Raw genomic sequence first — 25,400 nt, 5'->3', positions numbered from 1 at the left:
AACAGTGTCTTCTGCAGTGGACATTTGTCCGTGGTCTATTTTCTTTTGTCAAAGCTACAAACTTGGGGGAAAAAAATGCCCTGTTATGCGTGCCCACAAATGTCCACTGTAGTGGACGCTGATTCCTAAGGAGGCTAAATTAATGGGTTAGCTTTACCATCTTCCCAAGAAGCACCATCCTCTGCAGTGGACATTTACGGGCATGCATAACAGGGCTATATTATTAGTAAGTTTATAACTCTGAGACCACAAACAAATGTCCACTGCAGTGGACACCGGTTCTTAAGGAGGCTCAATTGCCCCTAAATTAATCAGTTAGCTTCCTCATCCTTCCTGGGAACCAGTTTTTCTGCAGTGGACATTTGTCTGTGGCCTATTTCTTTTGTCAGAGCTACAAACTTGAGAGAAAAACATGCTCTGTTATGTGTGGCCACAAATGTCCACTGCAGTGGACGCTGATACTTAAGGAGGCTAAATTAATGGATTCGCTTTTCCATCTTCCTGAGAACCAGCGTCCTCTACAGTAGACATTTACGGGCTTGCATAACAGGGCTATTTCATTATTAAGTTCATAGCTCTGAGACCACAAACAAATGTCCACTGCAGTGGACACCGGTTCTTGAGGAGGCTCAATTGCCCCTAAATGAATCGGTTAGCTTCCTCATCCTTCCTGAGAACCAGTTTCCTCTGCAGTGGACATTTGTTTGTGGTCTATTTCTTTTGTCAGAGCTACAAACTTGAGAAAAAACATGCCCTGTTATGTGTGCCCACAAATGTCCACTGCAGTGGACACTGATTCTTAAGGAGGTTAAATTAATGGGTTAGCTTTCCCATCTACCTGAGAACCAGCGTCCTCTGCAGTGGACATTTAAGGGCATGCATAACAGGACTATTTCCTTACTAAGTTTGTAGCTCTGAGACCACGAACAAATGTACACTGCAGTGGACGCTGGTTCTTAAGGGGGCTCAATTGCCCCTAAATGAATCGGTTAGCTTTCTAATCCTTCCTGAGAACCAGTGTCCACTGCAGTGGACATTTGCCTCTGGTCTATTTATTTTGTCAGAGCTACAAACTTGATAAAAAAAAGAAAAAAAATTGCCCTGTTATGCGTACCCACAAATGTCCACTGCAGTGGACGCTGACTCTTAAGGAGGCTAAATTGATGGGTTCGCTTTCCCATCTTCCTACAAACCAGCGTCCTTAACAGTGGACATTTACGGGCATGCATAACAACAGGGCTATTTTATTCTTACATTTTGTAATTCTGAGACCACAAACAAATGTCCACTGCAGTGGACGCTGGTTCTTAAGGGGGCTCAATCTCCCCTAAATTAATCGGTTAGCTTCCTCATGCTTCCTGAGAATCAGTGTCCTCTGCAGTGGACATTTGGCTGTGGGCTATTTCTTTTGTCAGAGCTACAAACTTGAGAGAAAAAAAATGCCCTGTTATGTGTGCCCACAAATGTCCACTGCAGTGGACACTTTTTCTTAAGGAGGCTAAATAAATGGGTTAACTTTCCCATCTACCTGAGAACCAGCGTCCTCTGCAGTGGACATTTACGGGCATGCATAACAGGGGTATTTTATTATTAAGTTTATAGCTCTGAGACCACAAACAAATGTCCACTGCAGTGGACGCCGGTTCTTATGGAGGCTCAATTGCTCCTAAATTAATGAGTTAGCTTTCCCATCTTCCTGAGAACCAGCGTCCTCTGCAGTGGACATTTGTGTTTGGTCTATTTCTTTTGTCAGAGCTACAAACTTGAGGGAAAAAAAATGCCCTGTTATGCGTGCCCACAAATGTCCACTGCAGTGGACGCTGATACTTAAGGAGGCTAAATTAATGGATTCGCTTTTCCATCTTCCTACAAACCAGCGCGCTCAACAGTGGACATTTACAGGCATGCATAACAGGGCTATTTTATTCTTAAGTTTGTAACTCTGAGATCACAAACAAATGTCCACTGCTGTGGACGCTGGTTCTTAAGGGGGCTCAATTGCCCCTAAATGAATTGGTTAGCTTCGTCATAATTCCTGAGAACCAGTGTCCTCTGCAATGGACATTTGGCTGGGGTCTATTTCTTTCGTCAAAGCTACAAACTTGAGGAAAAAAAAATTGCCCTGTTATGCGTGCCCACAAATATCCACTGCAGTGGACGCTGATTCTTAAGGAGGCTAAATTAATAGATTAGCTTTCCCATCTTCCTGAGAACCAGCATCCTCTACATTGGACGTGTGTGTTTTATATAACATACATTTTTTTTCTGCTGCGAGAATTAGAGCAGAAACAAAAGTCCACTGCAGTGGACGTTTGTGTTTTGTATGACATATATATTTTCTCTGATGAGAGAAATGGAGCAGAAACAAAAGACCACTGCAGAAGCCGCTGGTTCTCAGGAGGTTAATGTCCTCTTGTGTTCAATTTATGAGCCATTATTTCCCCACTAGTGTTTCCTGGCCTCCTTATTCCTCCGCTATCTGGCAGGAGGTTATGTCATGCTATGTTCCCTCTGCTCCGCGTTTGGCTTGGCGGGCAGTAAAAAATGTACGATGTGCTGTTTGTTGGCCGCCTGCCACAGGAGTTTGCCTCTGCTTGCGTGCAGCGGGAGTCTGCAAGACGCTGCTTATCTCCGTCAAAGACGCTTCCCACACCATGAGGTGTGTGGAATGTGCGACTACACGTGTAAGCCTGGCATGAAGCAGTCGTACTTTATGCTTTCGCAGTCAGATTCACGTTGTTGTCGTCTGAATGGAACATTTTGGCTCGTAGGGAGACGTGCATGCTGTTAACAACAGCAGTCCCCTCATCAAGTGTGATCACGTACAAACTCATGCTCACTTGTTATGGTTGGCAGTGGAACGATATTGCAGCACGAGACTACAGGAGCGTGGCGCCCTATGATCAATATGTGTCCTCGAATGTAAACATCTTGTTAGTTCATGTATGCCTGCAGTGTCCTTCAAATGTTTTGATCATTTAAGAAGTTATTTACCCACTTTGTTTATTTATCTTTTAAGCTGGAACCAATGTCCACTGCAGTGGACATTTTGACTTGGAATTGGAATGACAGCGCTATTTATTTATTTATTCAAACACTGACCGACTGTCATTGTTGTTGCCGAGGGGAATAAATTGACCGACATTGGATTGCTATTGGCCTCTTTAAGCCATGAGAACCTGCGTCCACTGCAGTGGACATTTGTGTTAAAATGGTATATGGGTTATACTTGTATAGTGCTTTTCTACATTTTGAGGAACTCAAAGCGCTTTGACATTTCTTCCACATTCACTCATTCACGCACACACATTCACACACTGATGGCGGGAGCTGCCATGCAAGGCGCTAACCAGGTCCCATCAGGAGCAAGGATGAAGTCTCTTGCTCAAGGACACAACGGATGTGACGAGGTTGGTAGAAGGTGGGGATTGACCCAGGAACCCTACAGTTGCTGGCAGAGCCACTCTCCCAACTGCGCCACGCCGTCCCCGTTTGGCAAAAAAAAGGCAAAATAATACTGGAAGAAGAAATAGAGCAAATATTGCTGCATGACAATACATTTGCTGCTATTGGATTGAGTTTAGCATCTTTAACCTATAAGGACTAGCGTCCACTGCAGTGGACATTTTGACTTGGATTTGGTATGACAGCGAATTTTTTTTTATTTTTTAAACACTGACCATTTGTCACTGTTGTAGCCGAGGGAAATATACTGACCGACATTGGATTGCTATTGGCATCTTTGAGTCATGAGAACCAGCGTCCACTACAGTGGACATTTGTGTTTGGCATAACAAAGCAAAATAATCCTGGCAGAAGAAATAGAGCAAATATTGCTGCATGACAATACATGTATTGGTATTGTATTGAGTTTAGCATATTTAACCTATGATGACCAGCGTCCACTGCAGTGGACATTTTTGTCTGGCATAACAAGTTTTCTTTTTTTCTGAAGTAACACTGGCATAAGAAATCGAGCAAAAACAAATACAGGATACGCTGAGCTTGATGTCTTACTTTAACATCTTTAACCCACAAGAACCGGCGTCCACTACAGTGGACATTTCTGTTTGCCGTACCATGGCAAAAATAATACTGACAGAAAAAATAAAACAAACATTGCTGCATGACAATATATTTACTGGTAATGGATTGAGTTTAGCATCTTTAACCTATGATGAACAGCGTCCACTACAGTGGACATTTGTGTCTGGCATAACAAGTTTTCTTTTTTTCTGAAGTAACACTGGCATAAGAAATCGAGCAAAAACAAATACAGGACACGCTGAGCTTGATGTCTTACTTTAGCATCTTTAACCCACAAGAACCGGCGTCCACTACAGTGGACATTTCTGTTTGCCGTACCATGGCAAAAATAATACTGACAGAAGAAATAAAACAAACATTGCTGCATGACAATATATTTACTGGTAATGGATTGAGTTTAGCATCTTTAACCTATGATGAACAGCGTCCACTACAGTGGACATTTCTGTTTGGCATAACAAGTTTGCTTTTTTTCTGAAGTAACACTGGCATAAGAAATCGAGTAAAAACAAATACAGGATACGCTGAGCTTGATGTCTTACTTTGGCATCTTTAACCCACAAGAACCGGCGTCCACTACAGTGGACATTTCTGTTTGCCGTACCATGGCAAAAATAATACTGACAGAAGAAATAAAACAAACATTGCTGCATGAGAATAAATGTACTGGTATTGGATTGAGTTTAGCATCTTTAACCTATGATGAACAGCGTCCACTACAGTGGACATTTGTGTATGGCATAACAAGTCTGCGTTTTTTATGAAATAACACTGACGTAAGAAATAGAGAAAAAACAAATACAGAATATACTGAGCTTGATATGTTTTTGTAGCATCTCTAAACCACGAGAACCAGCGTCCACTGCAGTGGACATTTCTGTTTGCCATAACAAGGCAAAATAATACTGGCAGAAGAAATAAAACAACCATTGCTGCATGAAAATGAATTGACTGGCATTGGATTTAGTTTAGCATCTTTAACCTATGATGACCAGCGTCCACTGCAGTAGACACTTTTGTATGGCATAAGAAGTCTGCGCTTTTTCTGAAATAACACTGACACAAGAAATCGAGCAAAAACAAATACTGGATATTCTGAGCATGATATCTTACTTTTGCATCTCTAACCCACAAGAACCAGCATCCACTACAGTAGACATTTGTTTCATCATTTATTTTGTCACAGGTATACGTTTTGGGGGAGAAAAACTGTCCTCTTATGCAGAAAGAAGAGTTCCTTGCAGGGGGACGCTGGTTCTGAAGATGATATACATTTGATTACTTTAGCATCTTTAACACAGGAAAACTGGCGTACACTGCAGTGGAAATTTATGTTTGGAAAAACAAGGCAAAAATAAAACTGGAAGAAGAAATAGAGCAAACATTGCTGCATGAAAATTAATTGACTGGCATTGGATTTAGTTTTAACATTTTTTAACCTATGATGACCAGCGTCCACTGCAGTGGACATTTGAGTTTGGCATAACAAGTCTGTCTTTTTTCTGAAATAACACTGACATAAGAAATCGAGCAAAAACAAATACAAGATACACTGAGCTTGATACCTTACGTTAGCATCTCTAACCCTTGAGAACCAGTGTCCACTTCAGTGGACATTTGTTTCGTTATTCATTTTGGCACTGGGTATACCTTCTCGGGGAGAAAAACTGTCCTCTTATGCAGAAAGAAAAGTTCCTTGTAGGGTTCTGAAGACGATATATTGACCTACATTCGATTACTTTTAGCATCTTTAACACAGGAGAACCGGCGTCCACTGCAGTGGACATTTGTGTTAAGCATAACAAGGCAAATCATTCCCCCAAATAACACTGACAGAAGAAATAGAGCAAAAACAGCTGCAGGAGGATATTTTGACAGGCTTTGGGTTGATTTAAGCATTTTAGCAACTGTGATAACCAGTGTCCACTTCAGTGGACATTTGTGTTTGGTTGATTTATTTTGTCAAGAGTTACACATTTTTAAAAAAAAAAAGGAAAAATGTCCACAGCAGAGGACGCTGGTCCCAAAGAGAATATATTGACCCACATTTGATTGCTTTTAGCATCTCGAACACATGAGAACCAACATCAACTGCAGTGGACATTTGTTTTGTTATTTCTTTTGTCAGAGATATACATTTACAACCGTCCTATTATGCAGAAATAAAAATTCCTTGCAGAGGACGCTGTTCCTGAAGACGAAATATTGACCTATATTACATTCTATTTAGCATCTTTAACACATGAGAACTAGCGTCCACTACAGTGGACATTTGTGTTTAGTAAAACAAGGCAACGCATTCCCGAAATAACACTGACAGAAAAAATAGAGCCAAAAAAGCTGCACAAGGATATTTTGACTTGCTTTGAACTTATTTTAGCATCGCTGAACTGTGATACCCAGTGTCCACTGCAGTGGACATTTGTAATTGGTTGATTCATTTTGTCAAGAGTAACACATTTTGAAACAAAAAGAAAACTGTCCACTGCAGAGGACGCTGGTCCCGAATAGAATATATTGACTCTCATTTGTTTGCTTTTAGCATTTCGAACACATGAGAACCAGCGTCCACTGCAGTGGACATTTGTTTTGTTATTTTTGTTTTGTCAGAGATATACATTTCAGAGAAAAAATGTCCTCTTATGCAGAAATAAAATTTCTTGCAGAGGACGCTGCTCCTGAAGAGGATATATTGACCTACATTAGATTGCATTTAGCATCTTCAACACATGACAACTAGCGTCCACTGCAGTAGACGTTTGTGTTTAGCATAACAAGGCAACGCATTCCCGAAATAAAACTGACAGAAAAAATTGAGCTAAAAAAAGCTGCAAAAGGATATTTTAACTGGCTTTGGACTTATTTTAGCATTGTTGAACTGTGATACCCAGTGTCCACTGCAGTGGACATTTGTGAGTGGTTGATTTATTTTGTCTGAGTTACAGATTTTGAAATGAAAAGACAAATGTCCCCTGCAGAGAACGCTGGTCCCGAGGAGAATATATTGACTCACAATTGCTTGCTTTTAGCATCTCAAACATATGAGAACCAGCGTCCACTGCAGTGGACATTTGGTTTGTTATTTCTTTTGTCATTTTGGAGAAAAAAACTGTTCTCTTATGCAAAAACAAAAGTTATTGCAGAGAATACTGGTTCTGAGGGGAATACGGCGACCTACACTGGATTGCTTTTAGCATCTTCAACCTATGAGAACAAGCGTCCACTTCAGTGGACATTTCTGTTTGTTTCATTTTTTTTGGAAGAGTTATACATTTCGAGTTGGAAAAACAACACAGCCTTTATCATTTATCATTTACATGTTAAGAAAAAACACATTTCTGTAGTCCTGAGGGGAGTATATTGACCTATATTTAGTGTATGCATCAGAACCAGCGTCCACTGCAGTGGACAATTGTATTCACTTTATTTCTTTAGTCAGAGTTACACATTTGAAAAAAAGTCATGTTATGCAAAACACAAATGACCACTGCAGAGGACGGTGGTTCTGAGGGGAATATATTGACCTACATTGGGTAGCTTTTAGCGTCTTTTACCTATCAGAACAAGTGTCCACTGCAGTGGACATTTGTGTTTGCTTTATTTATTTTGTAAGATTTACATAGATTTGGGGTTAAAAAAAACCAAAAACCTAGCCTTGTTAAGAAAGAACACATTTCTGTGTTTCTGAGGGGAATAGATTGACATACTTGTGATTGCTTTGAACATAGTGTACACACCGGAACCGGCGTCCACTGCAGTGGACATTTATATTTGGTTTATCTCTTGGCTCAGAGTTACACGTTTGAAAAAAAAGTAATGTGACGCAAAACACAAATGTCCACTGCAGAGGACGGCGGTTCCGAGGGGAATATAGTGACTTACATTGGGTTGCTTTTTGTGTCTTTAACCTATGGGAAAAAGCGTCCACTGCAGTGGACATTTGTGTTTACTCTATTTATTTTGTAAGAATTATACATTTCTGGTTTAAAAAAACCCGGTCTTGTTAAGAAAAACTACATTACTGTGGTTCTGAGGGGAATAGATTGACCTACATGTGATTGCTTTGAACATAGTGTACACATCAGAACCAGCGTCCACTACAGTGGACATACGTATTTGGTTTATTTCTTGGGTCAGAGTTACACCGAAGAGGACGGTGGTTCTGAGGGGAATATATTGACTTACATTGGGTTGCTTTTAGAATCTTTAACCTGTGAGAATTTGCGTCCACTGCAGTGGACATTTGTGTTTGACATAACGAGGCAAATTTTCCCCAAAATAACACATAGAGAAGACTTAAACCAAAACAAGTGCAGGAGGATATATTGACTGACAATGGATAGTGTTTAGCATCTTTAGCCCATCAGAACCGTTGTCCACTGCAGTGGACATTTATAAAAGAAAAGTACTTGCAAAACACTGATGTCCACTTCATAAGGGACTGGTTCTGTTGAGAAAATGGTGACCTACATTGGACTTATTTCTGCATCTTTAACCAGTGAGGGTCAGTGTCCACTAGAGTGGACATTTGTTTTTAGTTGATTTCTTTTGTCAGAGGTATACATTTTGTGGCAAAAACAGCCCTGTTGTACACAATCAAATATCCACTGCATGGGATGCTGTTTCTGAATAATATAAATTGACCTATTTTAGAAAGTTTATAGCATTTTAAACCCATCAGAAAAAGTGTCAACTGTAGTGGACATTTGTGTTTGGTATAAGAAAGCTTATTTTTGCACAACAACATAAACTGCATGGATTGACCGGTATTGGCTTGTTTTAGTGTATTTACACTATTAAAAAAAACAGCGTCCACTGAGGTGGACATTTGTTTACAGTGTTGTCACAGGTATATATTTTGTGGAAATGAACTACCCTTTTAATAAACAAAACAAAACAGAAAACCGTCAACTCCGGAGGAATTTACTTCTGAGGGGAATAAATTGATCTACGTTGGATCGCTTGTAGCCTCTTTGACCCGTGAGAGCCACAGTCCACTACAGTGGACATTTGTTTGGTTTCTTTCATCATATTGTGGGAAAAAATAGCCCTGTTTTGCAAAAAAACAGAGGAAGATGGTTCTGAGGGGAATATATTGACCTACTTTTGAGTGTGTGTCGCATTTTTAACCCATGAGAACGAGTGTCCACTGTAGTGGACATTTGTGTTTGGCATGACAATTCAGATGTTTTCTGATACAACACTGACGAAAGAAATAGAGCTAAAACAACTGTTGGGATATTTGAAATGGGATTGCTTTTAGCATCTTTGACTATGAAAGCAGCGTCCACTGCAGTGGACATTTTAATTTATTGATTGCTTTTGTCAGAGGCATTCATTTTGGAGAGAAAAAAATAATTTGACGTACATTGGATTGCTTTTAGCATGTTTAGCCAATCCTATTATACTTGGTTGATTTATGTGGTTGCAGTTATATATTGAAAAAAAAGTTGCACAAAGCACAATTGTCCACTGCAGAGGACGCTGCATGGTGACATGGACTGCTTTTAGCATAACCATTGAGAACTAGTGTCCACGATAGTGAACATTTGTTTTTTGTGTATTTATTTTATTAAAGTTACACATCTACTTTTATTAGAGTTACACATCTAATTTGCGGAAAACACAGATGTCCACTGCAGAGGACGCTGCATGCAGGTGGCATTGATTGCTTTTAGCAAAACCCATGAGAACCAGCATCCACTGTAGTGGACATTTGTTTTTGGTTTATTTCTTTTGTGAGAGGTACACATTTTTGAAACAAAAAGTAATGTTATTTAAAATACAAATGTCCACCACAGAGGATGTTGCATGCACGTGGGTTTGATTGCTTTTAGTTTAACCCGTGAGAACCAGCGTCCACTGTAGTGGACATTTGTTTTTAGTGCATTTATTTTGTCAAAGTTACACTTTTTATTTTATTTCATTTTTTAAGTCATCCAAAACACACATGTCCACTGCAGAGGACGCTGCATGCAGGTGGGATTGATTGCTTTTAGTACAACCCGTGAGAACCAGCGTCCACTGTAGTGGACATTTGTTTTTGGTGTATTTATTATGTCAAGTTACACTTTTTGTGTTATTTTATTTTATTTTTTAAAGTCATGCTATGCAAAACACACATGTCCACTGCAGAGGACGCTGCATGCAGGTGGGATTGATTGCTTTTAGTATAACCCGTGAGAACCAGCGTCCACTGTAGTGGACATTTGTTTTTGGTGCAATTGTTTTGTCAAACTTACACTTTTTTTTTTTTTTTTTTTTTTTTTTAGTCATGCTTTGCAAAACACACATGTCCACTGCAGAGGACGCTGCATGCAGGTGGGTTTTATTGCTTTTAGTATAACCCATGAGAACCAGCATCCACTGTAGTGGACATTTGTTTTTGGTGTATTTATTTTGTGAAAGTTGCACTTTTTTTTTTTTTTTTTTTAAGTCATGCTATGCAAAACACACATGTCCACTGCAGAGGACGCTGCATGCAGGTGGGTTTGATTGCTTATAGTATAACCCATGAGAACCAGCGTCCACTGTAGTGGACATTTATTTTTGGTGCATTTATTTTGTCAAAGTTACACTTTTTTTTTATTTTAAGTCACGCTATTTTTCAAAGTTACACTTTTAATCTTTATTTTTAATTTTTTAAAGTCATGCTATGCAAAATACACGTGTCCTCTGGAGAGGACACTGCATGTGGGTTTGATTGCTTTTAGAATAACCCATGAGAACCAGCGTCCACTGTAGTGGACATCTATTTTTGGTGCATTTATTTTGTCAAAGTTACACTTTTTATTTGTTTATTTTTTTTTTAAGTCATCCAAAACACACATGTCCACTGCAGTGGGCGCTGCCTGCAGGCGTGTTTGATTGCTTTTAGTATAACCCATGAGAACCAGGGTCCACTGTAGTGGACATATTTTTGGTGTGTATTTATTTTGCAAAAGTTCCACTTTTTATTTTTATTTTTTTAACTTTTTTTTTTTTAAGTCATGCTATGCAAAACACACATGTCCATTGCAGTGGACTCTGCATGCAGGTGGAGTTGATTGCTTTTAGCATAACCCATGAGAACCAGCGTCCACTGTAGTGGACATTTTTTTTGTGTATTTATTTTGTAAAAGTTACATTTTTTTTTTTTTTTCACTTTTTAAAAAAAAGTCATGCCATGTAAAACACACGTGTCCACTGCAGAGGACGCTGCATACAGGTGGGTTTGATTGCTTTTAGTATATATAACCCATGAGAACCAGCGTCCACTGTAGTGGACATTTATTTTTGGTGCATTTATTTTGTCGAAGTTACACTTTTTATTTTATTTTATTTTTTTAAGTCATCCAAAACACACATGTCCACTGCAGTGGATGCTGCATGCAGGTGGGTTTGATTGATTTTAGCATAACCCATGAGAACCAGCGTCCACTGTAGTGGACATTTATTTTTGGTGCATTTATTTTGTCGAAGTTACACTTTTTATTTTATTTTATTTTTTCAAGTCATCCAAAACACACATGTCCACTGCAGAGGATGCTGCATGCAGGTGGGTTTGATTGCTTTTAGTATAACCCATGAGAACCAGCGTCCACTGTAGTGGACATTTGTTTTTGGTGTATTTATTTTGTCAAAGTTACACTTTTTATTCATTTATTTATTTTTAAAGTCATCCAAAACACACATGTCCACTGCAGTGGGCGCTGCATGCAGGTGTGTTTGATTGCTTTAAGAATAACCCATGAGAACCACCGTCCACTGTAGTGGACATTTTTTGGTGTGTATTTATTTTGAAAAAGTTACACTTTTTTTTTTCTTTTTTTTCACTTTTTAAAAAAAAGTCATGCCATGTAAAACACACGTGTCCACTGCAGAGGACGCTGAATACAAGTGGGTTTGATTGCTTTTAGTATAACCCATGAGAACCAGCGTCCACTGTAGTTGACATTTGTTTTGGTGTATTTATTTTGTGAAAGTTACACTTTTTTTATTATTTTTTTTTTAAGTCATGCTATGCAAAACACACATGTCCACTGCAGAGGACACTGCATGCAGGTGGGTTGGATTGCTACCGGTGAGAACCAGCGTCCACTGTAGTGGACTTTTTTTTTTTGTCTATTTATTTTGTAAAAGTTACACTTTTTTTTTTTAACTTAAAAAAAAAAAAAGTCATGCTATGCAAAATACACGTGTCCACTGCAGAGGACGCTGCATGCATGTGGGTTTGATTGCTTTTAGCATAGCCCATGAGAACTAGCGTCCACTGTAGTGGACATTTATTTTGTCAAATTTACACTTTTTATTTTATTTTTTTAAAGTCATCCAAAACACACATGTCCACTGCAGTGGACGCTGCGTGCAGGTGGGTTTGATTGCTTTTAGTACAACCCGCAAGAACCAGCGTCCACTGTAGTGGACATTTGTTTTAAGTGTATTTATTTTGTAAAAGTTACACTTTTTTTTTTTAACTTAAAAAAAAAAAAAAGTCATGCTATGCAAAATACACGTGTCCACTGCAGAGGACGCTGCATGCATGTGGGTTTGATTGCTTTTAGCATAGCCCATGAGAACTAGCGTCCACTGTAGTGGACATTTATTTTTGGCGCATTTATTTTGTCAAATTTACACTTTTTTTTTTTTTTTTTTTTTTAAGTCATCCAAAACACACATGTCCAATGCAGTGGACGCTGCATGCAGGTGGGTTTGATTGCTTTTAGTATAACCCGCGAGAACCAGCGTCCACTGTAGTGGACATTTGTTTTAAGTGTATTTATTTTGTCAAAGTAACACTTACTCATTTATTTTTTATTTTTTTTAAGTCATGCTATGCAAAACACAAGCACATGTCCACTGCAGAGGACGCTGGTTTTATGCAGGTTACATCCTTCTGTTGAAAAAAGTAGTTTGAAGCTATAGCCCTCATGGAGTGGGGTGGTGTTGTCACGTGATTTCCCTGTCCTGCCTGTAATAGATTACTGATTGCCCCCTCCCTCCTCCCACCACAGTGGAGAGTTGCCCCGGAGACAAGAGTCCTCCCGGGTCTGCCGCCTCCAAGAGGGCCCGGACTGCCTACACCAGCGCCCAGCTGGTGGAGCTGGAGAAGGAGTTCCACTTCAACCGGTACCTCTGCAGGCCCCGCAGGGTGGAGATGGCCAACCTGCTCAACCTCACGGAGAGACAGATCAAGATCTGGTTCCAGAACCGCCGGATGAAATACAAGAAGGATCAGAAGGGGGTCGGGATGATGCCCTCCCCGGGGGGTCAGTCCCCGAGGAGCCCGGTGGGCCCGTCGTCCGGCGGCGGCGGATACCTCAGCTCTATGCATTCTCTGGTAAACAGTGTTCCTTACGAGTCCCAGTCCCCGACGTCGTACAGCAAGGCTCACCCGAACGCCTACGGCATGACGTCATACCCCCCGCCGTTAAACCCCCAGAAGCGGTACCCCGACTCGGCCACGCCCGAGTATGACGCGCACGCCCTGCAGGGCGGCAACTACGGCGCGCACATGCAGGGCAGCCCCGTCTACGTCGGGGGAGGCTACATCGAACCCATGCCCAACTCCGGGGCGTCCGTGTTCGGCCTCACGCACCTCCCGCACCCGCCCTCCTCCAACATGGACTACAACGGAGCAATCACGATGGGCGGCGGGCAGCAGCACGCGGTGTGCGAGCCCACGCCGACCTACACGGACCTCACGCCGCAATACTCTCAGGGAAGAATCCAGGAGGCGCCCAAACTGACGCATCTGTAGCGGCGTGGCGCACTTTGTATCACTCCGCCCATTGTCTCGGAGCCGCCTCCGGACCGTATCACCGCCTTTCGTTGTGTCCCTCCACACCTTTCCCTCCCTTTAGTTTGACCATGTGTGAAGTAGCGAATAGGATTAATAATCATTTCCTTACCCCCCCTAAGACATTCACGATAGGCCTATTTAATCTATTTTCTTTGTTTTTAAATTCAAACAGGGTATTATGAACATGGTATTGCTTTTATTTTTCAATGTGAACTTATTTATCCGCATTTGAAGATTATTTGTTTGCATTTTGTTGCACTTGTGAAAGGATAGTCGAGGGAAACGCCTTTTTTTTTGCTTGTTTTGGACTTTCTGATGTTATTTATTTTGTTTAGTGTTACCAAATAGTCCTCTAGTATTATTTGAAGCTCAGCCCCCCCCCTTCCTTACTCGAACAGCAGGCTTCATTTTCACAACCTTTTTCTTCTTCGAGGAGCTATTTTTTTTATTTGATATTGTCCTCACATCATGTAAAATCAATCAATCGACGCAATAACGGTGCAAAGAAGGACGCATTTTATCTGTTTTTTTTATATATATATATGAATGAGAACAAACACGTCAATCCCCCCCTTTCATATACATTCCATGCTGCTCCAGTTCGAAGAAGTAAATAAAACAAATGAAATACAATCGAGGCACATTTGTTTTAATTTGGGGACCAACAGAATGCATTTGATTTTTTTTAAATACTTAAATGGAAAAATCAGATAAAAAATGTTTCAAATAAAATACAAAATATATATGTATATTTTTTAAAATGCCAAAAATCGTAAAAATACTTAAATGCAAAAATCTGATAAAAAATTAATTAAATGAAATGCAAAAATTCGTTCAAAATAAGGGTGCATTTTATTACAAAAAATATGTTGAAACATATATTTAAAAAAATGGCAGAATGAACTAGAAAACATTTTACATTTATGTATTCATTTTCATCCTCATCACTAAAACGGCCGAGCCAAATGCATCATTTCTGTCCTTTCTGCTGCCGACGAGACGTGAAGAAAACTCTCGGGTGGCCCTCCTCCTCCTCCTCCTCCTCCTCTCCGGCACGGTCACATCCATAACCATAAAAACGTCAGCTTTCTGGAGCTTCTGCAAGCACAGACAACAATCTAAATGAGCGCTCGTTTTCAGGGAGCAATTTCCAGAAAGGATGCTGCTGCTGCTGCTGCTGCTGCAGATTCACAAGCAAAAAAACATATTTATTTAGCAAAATTAGACAATTAAATACAAGCGGCGGGATTTAATTAAAAAATATTTGTTAATGCGCATATGCTGCACAGCTGCTGTGCGTTTTTTTTTTTTTTTTTTTATTGTACAAAAAATGACTATGATTGATTTAAGAGGGCATTCCGGCCTGCATGACATATGGTTAGCAGGGAATAATTAAAGCAAGCATGTCGTGTCAAACCTCCACACTACATCATAACATTTAATATTTTACCCCCAACAATACCTTCTTTTTTTTTTCTTTTTTTTTCTTGTGTTTTTGCTCCACGGGAAAGCGCCTTTAAACCTGCCTGCTGTAATGTGTGTAGGCGGACTAAGAAAAAAAAAACCTTTCCACCCACTCCTCGCACACAAAGCTTGCAAACGTTGAGAAAAAAGGCACCATTTATTACTTTACTGCGAACAAATCCAAGCAAATAAGCTACAAAAAATGTCGTTTTGAGCCCATAAATGGAAAAAAAGCCAGGTGGAGCGAAGGTACTCACCCTTGTTGCGTTCAATGCCTCCCCGTGCAAGGAGATCTCGCCTTGTTCGATCGCTATTTATCTCTGCAAAGATCCCTCCAGCGACAACCGGGAGAAGTATGTGGGAGCGGGGATGAAGCCCGTCTGAGTGGCCAGTGTTTCTCGCCCGCTTCCTGGCCGCATTTGATCCGGGGGAGAGTTAGAAGCCTTAAATGTGTTGTGAGGGCACCGAGCTGTCAGACCTTTTGGCGAGTAAGATTGATCGCGCCCAGGCTTCCAGCACTCTTTGTTTGGTATATAAGCAACAAACTGAGAGAGACCCACACCACCTTTTCCTCTCTCTTAGACGCCACTAAAAGTCCTATTTGGACTTTTCGTTCAATGGCAATGTTGTGCGAGGGTTTACTGACAAATGTGGCGTTTTTTTTGGGTGGAGGAAAAAAAAAATCACAGCAGGAGCAGCACGATTTACACAGCCAAGGACTGTTTTATGTGATGTTTATTACCACCATGACGGTAATTACTCAGCTCCAATTGATACACTGGGACCACTGTGCATGTAAACGTTCATAAAGTTGTACTTACAAAACGTTAACACGGTAGCATAGGGACAAGCGGTATAAAATCGGATGGATGGATATTTTCATGTGTTTTGCAGCAACAAGCTTTAAAGTTTGTGTTGTTGCCATTAGGGCCGCAACATTAATCGGTTAAAAAAGAAATATCGATATATAGTTGCTAAGATGAATCGCTGCAAAAAAAAAAAAAAATTGGGAACTTTGAATGGGATACGATTATATATTTGTTATGAAAAAAAAAATGCAAACAGAAAAAAAAAAATCGACATTTATTTCAACAATTTCGACTAACACGCATCAAAGCTGCGATATGTGTTTTATTAATATGATTTTTTTTTATGTACACATGTTAAAAGTGGTTTTAATGTCATTAATATGCATTTGTTAGACAAAAAGAAGGCTGATTATGACAGGCAGACAAAAGAAGTTCAACTATTTTGACAAAAACGCGCAGTGAGGCGACCAAGCCTGTTTTATCTGACAAACTCATCGCTAGATTAAGATAGTTTTTTAATGTACACATGTTAAAAGTTAATTTAATGTCAATAATTTGCATTTGTTAGACAAAAAGAGGGCAGATTGTGACAGGCAGACAAAAAAAAAAAAGACGAAAACACGCACAGAGGCTACAAAGCATGTTTTTTTCCCCCCGATTACTTGATTAATTAAAATGACTCATTCATAGATTAAATAGGAAATAGTTTGTTGGGGTATTTTTTATTTTAATGCACACATGTTAAACGTGTGCATACACATTCATTAGAAGCACACACTGAAGTGTTTTCTCCGATTAATCGAATAAACTCATCAGGTATAGTTTTATTTATGTTTTTTATCTGTTTATCAATGCACACATGTTAAAAGTGTGTATATGCATTTATTGGAAGAAAAAATATTGTCAATTGTGACAAGCAGAATTTTTTTTGTGGTTATTTCAACATATTTTCCTTGTGAAGTGTCGTATCACATTTCTCGATTATTTGAACAAAGTCGTCGATAGATGAAGTTTTATATCGTTTCTGATTACTTGATTAATCAAAATCACTCACCCATTGATTAAATAGGAAATAGGGGTTTTCTGTATTTTTATTTAATGCACACATGTTAAAAGTGTCCATGTGCATTTATTAGAAACACACTTGGAGGCTATGATGCGTTTTATCCGATTAATCGAATAAACTCATCCATAGACTATAGTTTTATTTACGTTTTTTATCTCTTTATCAATTCACACATGTTAAAAGTGTGTGTATCCATTTTTTAGAAACACACATTAAGGCTATTAAGTGTTTTATCCGATTAATCGAATAGACTCATCCATTGACTATGTCGGGTGTAGTTTTAACGTGTGCATTAATAAAGAGGTGAAAAACATAATTAAAGTGTGCATATGCATTTATTGGATGAAAAAATATTATAAATTATGACAAGCAGACATTTTTTTTGGTTTATTCCAAGTTATTTTCTCTATAAGTGTCATATCACATTTCTCGATTAATCGAACAAAGTCGTATATAGTTTCTGATTATTTGATTAATCAAAATGACTCATCCATAAATAGGTTTTTTTTGTATTTTGTTTTTAATGCACACAGGTTAATAGTGTGCATACGCACTTATTAGACACACGCATTGAGGCTATGAAGTGTTTTATCCGATTAATCGAATAAACTTATCCATAGAGTATGTCAGGTATTGTTTTATTTAGGTTTTTATCTCTTTATTAATGCACACATGTTAAAAGTGTTCATATGCATTTTTTAAAAACACGCTTTGAGTGTATGAAGTGTTTTATCCGATTAATCGAATAAACTCATCCATAGACAATGTCAGTATAGTTTTATCTATGTTTTTATCTCTTTATCAATGCAAATGTTAAAAGTGCGCATATGTATCTTTTGGAAGAAAAAATATTGTAAATTATGACGAGCAGCCTTCTTTGTTGTTGTTTATTTTAAGTTATTTTCCCTATGAAGTGTCGTATTACATTTTTCGATTAATCGAACAACGTTGTCGATGGATAAAGTCGTATGTAGTTTGCGCACAGCAGATCTATTGTTTTTTGTTTACTTTTTATGATCACATGTTAAAAATGTGCACATACATTTATGGGAAGGACAAAGAATGCAATTATGACAAGCAGAAAAAAAAGTTGTTTATTTCAACTTATTTTTCCTAAAACACGCATTGAGGCCATGACGTGTTTTTTTCCCGATTATTCGATTCATCGAAATGACTTATCCATGGATTAAATAGGATATAAGTGTTTTATTATTACTTTTTTTTATCGCATACACGTTAAAAGTGTGCTTATGCATTCATAGGAAGAAAAAAGAATGCAAATTTTGAAATGCGGAAAAAAAGTTGTTTATTTCAATGTATTTTTCGTAAGACACATTAAGGCTGTGAAGTGCTTCATGTGATTAACTGATTAGTCGAACAAACAGATTTTTTAAAATTGCATTTATGTTTTCATCAATCTACACATGTTAAAAGTCTGCATGTGCGTTTGTTAGAAGGGGAAAAAAAGCTAATTATAACAGGGAATCACGTTTTGTTAAAGTTATTTTCCCGATGACGTGTTTAGTCGGGTTTCCCGATTAATCGAACAAAGTTGCCGGTTGATCAAGTTATCTAATGTTTCCGCCCAGCAAATATTTATTTTTTTGTTTATTTTTCAATGAGTGCACACGTTAAACGTCTGCATATGCTTTTTTTTTTGAAGAAAAACAAAGAATGCTAATGTGACAAGCAGGTTTTAAGTTATTTTCCCCAAAACACGGATTGAGGCTATTCGGGAATTCCCGATTAATCGGACAAAATCGCGGGTTGATTAAGTTGTACGTGTTTTGTTTTTTGTTTATTTTTTTAATGAATGCACACATGTTAAAAGTCTGCATATGTATTTGTTAGGAGAAAAAAAGAATGGTAATTATGACAAGCAGGGAAAAATGTTTTAAGTTAATTTCCCTTTGACGTGTTTAGTCGGGTTTCCCGATTAATCGAACAAAGTCGTCGGTTGATCAAGTTGTCACATGTTTCCGCACAGCAGATATTTTGTTGTTGTTTATTTTTTAATGAATGCACTCATGTTAAATATGCATTTGTTATAAGAAAAACAAAGAATGCTAATTATGACAAGCAGGGAAAAATATTTGAAGTTATTTCCCCTAAAACAGAAGTGAGGCTTTTTGGGAATTCTCGATTAATTGGACAAAGTCGCGGGTTGATTAAGTTGTACGTGTTTTTTTTTTTGTTTATTGTTTTTATGAATGCACACATGTTAAAAGTCTGCATATGCATTCGTTAGAAGAAAAAGAAGAATGCAAATTATAAGGGGAAAAATGTTTTAAGTCATTTTCCCTAAAACACGAATTGAGGCTATGACCTGTTCATTCGGGAATTCCCGATTAATCGAACAAAGTCGCGGGTTGATTAAGTTGTACATGTTTTTTTTGGTGTTGTTTTTTTTTAAATGAACGCACACACATTAAAAGTGCATGTGTTTTTACCCGATTACTCGATTCATGAGTACATTAATCCAAAATAATTCACCATAATAACCCTAAAATGTGCTTTTTAAGGGAGTGAAGACAGCACATGTTAAAAATCTGCATATACTTATTTTTTTTAGAAGAAAAACAAAGAATGCTAATTGTGACAAGCAGGGAAAAATGTTTTAAGTTATTTTCCCTAAAACAGAAGTGAGGCTTTTCGGGAATTCCCGATTAATCGGACAAAGTCGCGGGTTGATGAAGTTGTACGTGTTTTGTTTTTTGTTTATTTTTTTTTAATGAATGCACACATGTTAAAAGTCTGTATATGCATTTGTTAGACGAAAAAGAAGAATGCAAATTATAAGGGGAAAAATGTTTTAAGTAATTTTCCCTAAAACACAAATTGAGGCTATGACCTGTTTATTCGGGAATTCCCGATTAATCGAACAAAGTCGCGGGTTGATTAAGTTGTAAATGTTTTTTTTTTTAAATGAACGCACACATGTTAGAAGTGCACATGTTTTTACCCGATTACTCGATTCATGAGTACATTAATCCAAAATAATCCACCATAATAACCATAAAATGTGCTTTTTTAAGGGAGTGAAGACAGCACACGCTAAAAGTCTGCATATACTTTTTTTCCCCCCCGATTAATCGAACAAAGTCGCAGGTTGATTAAGTTGTACGTATTTTTTTTGTTGTTGTTTTTTTTTAATGAACGCACACACGTTAAAAGTTTTTACCCGATTACTCGATTCATGAGCATATAAATCCAAAATAATCCACCATAATAACCATAAAATGTGCTTATTTAAGGGAGTGAAGACAGCACACGTTAAAAATCTGCATATGCTTATTTTTTTTTTGAAGAAAAACAAAGAATGTTAATTGTGACAAACAGAAAAAAATGTTTTAAGTTATTTTCCCTAAAACACGAATTGAGGCTATTCGGGAATTACCGATTAATCGGACAAAGTTGATTAAGTTGTACGTGTTTTGTTTGTTTATTATTTTAATGAATGGACATGTTACATGTCTGCATATGCATTTGTTAGAAGAAAAAGAAGAATGCAAATTATAAGGGGAAACATATTTTAAGTTATTTTCCCTAAAACCCGGATTGAGGCTATGACCTGTTTATTCGGGAATTCCCGATTAATCGAACAAAGTTGCGGGTTGATTAAGTTGTACATGTTTTTTTGTTGTTGTTGTTGTTTTTTTAAATGAATGCACACACGTTAAAAGTGCACGTTTTTATTCGATTCATGAGTACATTAATCCACCATAATAACCATAAAATGTGCTTTTTTAAGGGAGTGAAGACAATCACTTTGGGGTATGTTTTCTTCTTCTTCTTTTTTTTTTTTTTTTAATAAGTGTGTGTGTGCGTGCACGTAGGTGCGTGTGTGTGTGTGTGTGTGTGTGTGTGGTGGGGGGCGTTCTCGCCTGACATCCTCAAACAATACGAGAAAGAGGAGTGCACGAATCCGCGCGCCCCCAGCTTTAGGGGTCCTTTTGCACGAGCGAGAGCGTCCGCCATTCCTAAAAAAAGACCCTATTTTTAAGAGTCGGGGGGTCCCGAGGAGGACGAGGATGTGAGGGAAAGTCCCCCGAGCTGCAGCCGCAGACTTTTTCGGGATCCATCGGCGGGGGGTGGGGGGGTGCAAGCTCAGTGGCGCGTTTTGATGAAAGCCCAAGTTGTCATTGGACAGAAGTCATCATGTGACAGGGCCGTCGGTGCAATTCCGAGCTGGCGTGCATGAATCCACTCCTTCCACGCTGCTCGGCCACAATCGGGGGGGAAAGCCCATCACGGGAGCCTTTTTTTCCGGGGATGATTTGTCCTCCCGGCCGCTGAGCTCGCTGGACTAGTAACGCGCGCAAGACGTTCCTGGGGCTGGAGATGAATTACGAATTCGAGCGAGAGAGCGGATTTATCAATAGTCAGCCTTCGCTCGCTGAGTGCCTGACATCTTTCCCCCCTGTCGCGGATTCCTTTCAAAGTTCATCAATCAAGAGCTCGACACTGATTCCCCCTCCCTTCGAGCAGACCATCCCCAGCCTCAACCCGGGCAGCCACCCGCGTCACGGCCGGCCGAGGCACAGCCCGGACGGATGCAGCCCGCTGCCCACCGCCTCGCTGCCCCCGGAGTACCCGTGGATGCGGGAGAAGAAAGCCTCCAAGAGGAGCCACCTGCAGCCCACGACCACCGCCACCGCCTTGTCCAATGGACCCGTGTGCTTCTCCCCTAAAGGTGGGTGCACTTTTTTTTCTTTTTTTCCTTCTCTCTCTCCACATTTAATTTAAACCATAGCAGCAATGAAGAGTGACGGTTATGGAACGCTTCTGTCCCAGGCTCGCCGGAGGTCGTGGACGTGGCTCCAGGGGGCTCCCGGCGCCTCAGGACCGCGTACACCAACACGCAGCTGCTGGAGCTGGAGAAGGAATTCCACTTCAACAAGTATCTGTGCCGACCCCGCCGGGTGGAGATAGCGGCCCTGCTGGACCTGACCGAGCGCCAGGTCAAAGTCTGGTTCCAGAACCGGCGCATGAAGCACAAGCGCCAGACCCAGACTAAGGAGAACCACAACGGGGGCCGCGGCGGCCGGGCTGAGGAGGAGGAGGCGGAGGAGGAGGAGGAGGAGGACGCCATGCACTGCAGCGACGAGGACGACGAGGGCCCCCAGTTGTACGAGCAAAGCGGGGCCCTGCTGGAGAGAGACACCTTCTCCTTTCACAACAACAATCCGGCTCCCACGCAGCTGCACGTCCACAATAGCGGTTACGCCCCGACCCCGCTCCACAGCAATGAGAAAAATCTCAAACATTTCCCCAACGCGGCTGCGGGCTGCGCGGCAACAATGGGCCCCGGCTCGGCGGCATCTGGGCCGGACAATGGCGACTGCAGTCCCCCGGCCCTGGACGTTTCTATACACGACTTCCAGGCCTTCTCGGCGGATTCCTGCCTGCAGCTCTCCGACGCCGCCTCGCCGAGCTTGTCGGAGTCCCTGGACAGTCCCGTGGACATTTCCGCGGACACTTTCTACTTTTTCGCCGAGTCCCTGACGACGATCGACCTGCAGAATCTCAACTATTAGCCGCGTTTGATTTCTTGGTTGCAAACCTTTTTTTTTTTTCTTTTTTTTTGTGGACGGCGAGGCCGGCGGTAAATCGATTGTAATTCCCTTCCCAAAAAACAAAAAAAAAAAAAAAGAAAGAAAAAAAAAAAGTTTTTGTGTGTGTGAGGGAGGGAAAATTCATGACGTGTGTGTGACAAATTCTACAAGTTTTATTTTTGTATAGCTCCTTGGATATTTTTGTTAGAATACAAGAACTTGCTACAACTTTTTGGTGTTTGGAGTCTTTTTCTATTCCCCGAAACAATAAAAAAAAAAACATCAAATATGCAAATTAAACAACAGGTTGGTCATGAATATAAATTACTAGAGCAAGCGCACTGATGCTATTTTTCCTATTCAGGGGAATTGCAATATTTATTCCAAAATATTTTTCTATATTATATATTTTTTAAACAGTTCCACTGTAAAAGAAACTATTTTTTTTTTTTTTTTAGCGTTTTCTAGTCTCGGACACGATGCTCGCTGCACAGCCGAGCCTCGTTCGCCCTCCGGAGCTCATAAATCACCGCGCTGTCACCAAAGACACCCACTCGTGTCTGCATGCTCACAAATAAAACCCCACTCACGATTTCGGACGCTTTTTTTTTTTTTTTTTTTTTTGAGGGGGTCGCTCGGCAATTATTTCTTTTTATAGTGCGCTTAAAAAAGGCTTGTTGTGCGTGTGAGCCCCCCCCCCCCCAACAAACCCAAGAGGGGTGGGGGGGGGGGGGGGGGGGTTGGGGCATTTTATTAGGTTTATGATCATGATGTTTTTTTTCTTGCAAGGTTATTGGATCGAGCCCGCGAGGGGCTAATATGTTCGATATGACGATTATAAAGAGCTTCATTATCGTTTAATAAATAGTCGGTTCAATATGGAGCTTTTGTGCGTCAAATCAGGCTTCAGCCACCGGTTGCGTGGATCGATACGATCATCTAAAATATATGCACGACAACTGGAGTGTGTGCGTGTGTGTGTAAGTGTGTGTGTGTGTGCGTGCTTTTGACGCAAACATGGCGGGGGTTTGCATCTATAGTGGCGTCCGCGTAACCAAATCATTCCGAGACAACGCGTCCTTTCTGCGCGCATATGTGGCACACAAAGAGCTGCGAGGCCCGCCATGGTGCAGCGGGGCTGGGTATCCACGGTCGAGGACCCGCAGCGCCCACGCAAGCACTCCGCTGCAGATGTCAGAGGGTTGGGGGATGGGAACCTTCAGCGGTGACGCCACTATAGTGCTTTACTTCCACGGCTGCAAAAAAAAAAAAAATGTCGAATTTCAGTCAATCACGTGGCATGGCAGTCCCTAGCCTCCAGTTTTCATGCTAAAATGACTTGTTTTGAGTTTTAACAACATATAGGAAGTGTTTATAAGCACATGGAGGACTTTGGAAAACATTCAAATCCGAGATATTAAACTATAGACCAGGGAGCCAAAAAATTTGCCTCCAAGGGCCAAAGTGAAAATGTGCTAAAAGTCTGCATTCAGCACGGAGAGTGAGTGTAGCCTCACAAATACATATTTAAATATCAGTAGTATAAACAGTAATACATAGACTATGTGTCTAATTCAGTTAATTTGCAAGCTTTTTTAACCCAAAAACCCTGAAAAGGTCATTTTGCGGAGGTGTTCACCATTTCCGGGTGTTGTTGATAAACCAGCTCCTCCGACATATTTCATCTGATCGCTTTCAAAATGGACACGTGGATGATGATTTTTTAAGCGTTCAGGTTTTTAGTACAAGACTTGGCAAACAAGATGATCCTTTTCCATAATCCGCCTATAAAAAGATGAAATAAAATTTACGGTGTTTGTTATACTAAATTACTGTATATTTAAATAGTTTTTATGTTGAAATTCTGGTGACTAAGCTGCCAGTTTTTTCGAACGTAAAGATTGATGTTTCTTGTTTGTATGGCGGTCAATAGCTTGGATGCCCAAAGTGCGGCCCTCGGTCCAAATTTGGCACGTCGTGTCACTTTTTTTGGCCTGCCAAGGGAGTCTACCAAATACAAAATTACTTTTTTTAGTTTTAACAGCATATTGGAAGTGTTTATAAGCTTGTGGAGGACTTTGAAAATGTTCAAATCAGAGATATTAAACTCAGTGACTTTAAGCTATAGACCAGGGGGCCCAAACATTTGTTTCCAAGGACCAAAGTGAAAATGTGCTAAAAGTCTGCATTCAGCACCAAGAGCGAGGAGTGTAGCCTCACAAAGACATATTTACATATTAGTAGTATAGAGTAATACACAGACTGTGTGTCTTATTCAGTTAACATGCAACCTTTTTAACCTCAAAACACCCGAAAAGGTTGTTTTGTGGAGATGTTCACCATTTCCGGGTGTTGTTGATAAACCAGCTCCTCCGACATATTTCATCTGATCGCATTCAAAATGGACACGTAGGATGATGAGTTTTCAAACGTTCAGGTTTTTAGTACAAGACTTGGCAAACAAAATGATCGTTTTCCGATATCCGTCTATAAAATGATGAAATAGTTTTAGCATAACATTTACGGTGTTTGTTATACTAAATTACTGTATAATTAAAAAGTAGTTTTTATGTCGAAATTCTGGTGACTAAGCTGCCAGTTTAAAAATCGATGTTTCTTGTTTGTATGGCGGTCAATAGCTTGGATGCCCAAAGTGCGGCCCTCGGTATAAAATTTGG

General features: G+C 40.0%; 2 protein-coding genes across 7 annotated transcripts in view; both read left to right on the top strand.

The window, feature by feature from the left end:
* Positions 1-14,461, top strand: part of hoxa3a (homeobox A3a) — an 84,324-nt gene extending 69,863 nt beyond the window's left edge. For all 6 annotated transcript variants that reach the window (XM_061882443.1, XM_061882440.1, XM_061882442.1 and 3 more), the window contains one exon: positions 13,041-14,461. In XM_061882443.1, coding sequence (XP_061738427.1) covers positions 13,041-13,786 — 746 coding nt within the window. In that variant the 3' untranslated portion in view covers positions 13,787-14,461. The remainder of the gene's footprint in view (positions 1-13,040) is intronic.
* Positions 14,462-14,652: 191 nt separating this feature from the next.
* On the top strand, positions 14,653-22,950 carry LOC133540000 (homeobox protein Hox-A2a-like). The gene is made up of 2 exons (XM_061882448.1): positions 14,653-21,860; positions 21,962-22,950. The coding sequence occupies exons 1-2, from the start codon at positions 21,509-21,511 to the stop codon at positions 22,702-22,704; spliced, it is 1,095 nt and encodes a 364-aa protein (XP_061738432.1). The 5' UTR covers positions 14,653-21,508; the 3' UTR covers positions 22,705-22,950.
* Positions 22,951-25,400: the final 2,450 nt, after the last annotated feature.

Source organism: Nerophis ophidion, linkage group LG21 (genome assembly GCF_033978795.1).
Source record: "Nerophis ophidion isolate RoL-2023_Sa linkage group LG21, RoL_Noph_v1.0, whole genome shotgun sequence".
Lineage (NCBI taxonomy): Eukaryota > Metazoa > Chordata > Actinopteri > Syngnathiformes > Syngnathidae > Nerophis > Nerophis ophidion.
Note: the sequence above shows the minus strand (reverse complement) of the source record. Positions and strands in the feature narration are given on the sequence as shown.

What these genes read in the sequence shown, in the direction of transcription:
- LOC133540000 (XM_061882448.1), top strand. Translation starts at nt 21,509, where the DNA reads ATGAATTACGAATTCGAGCGAGAGAGCGGATTTATCAATAGTCAGCCT. An exon ending in CGTGTGCTTCTCCCCTAAAG is followed by an intron (nt 21,861 to 21,961) that starts GTGGGTGCACTT and finishes CTTCTGTCCCAG; the next exon opens with GCTCGCCGGAGGTCGTGGAC.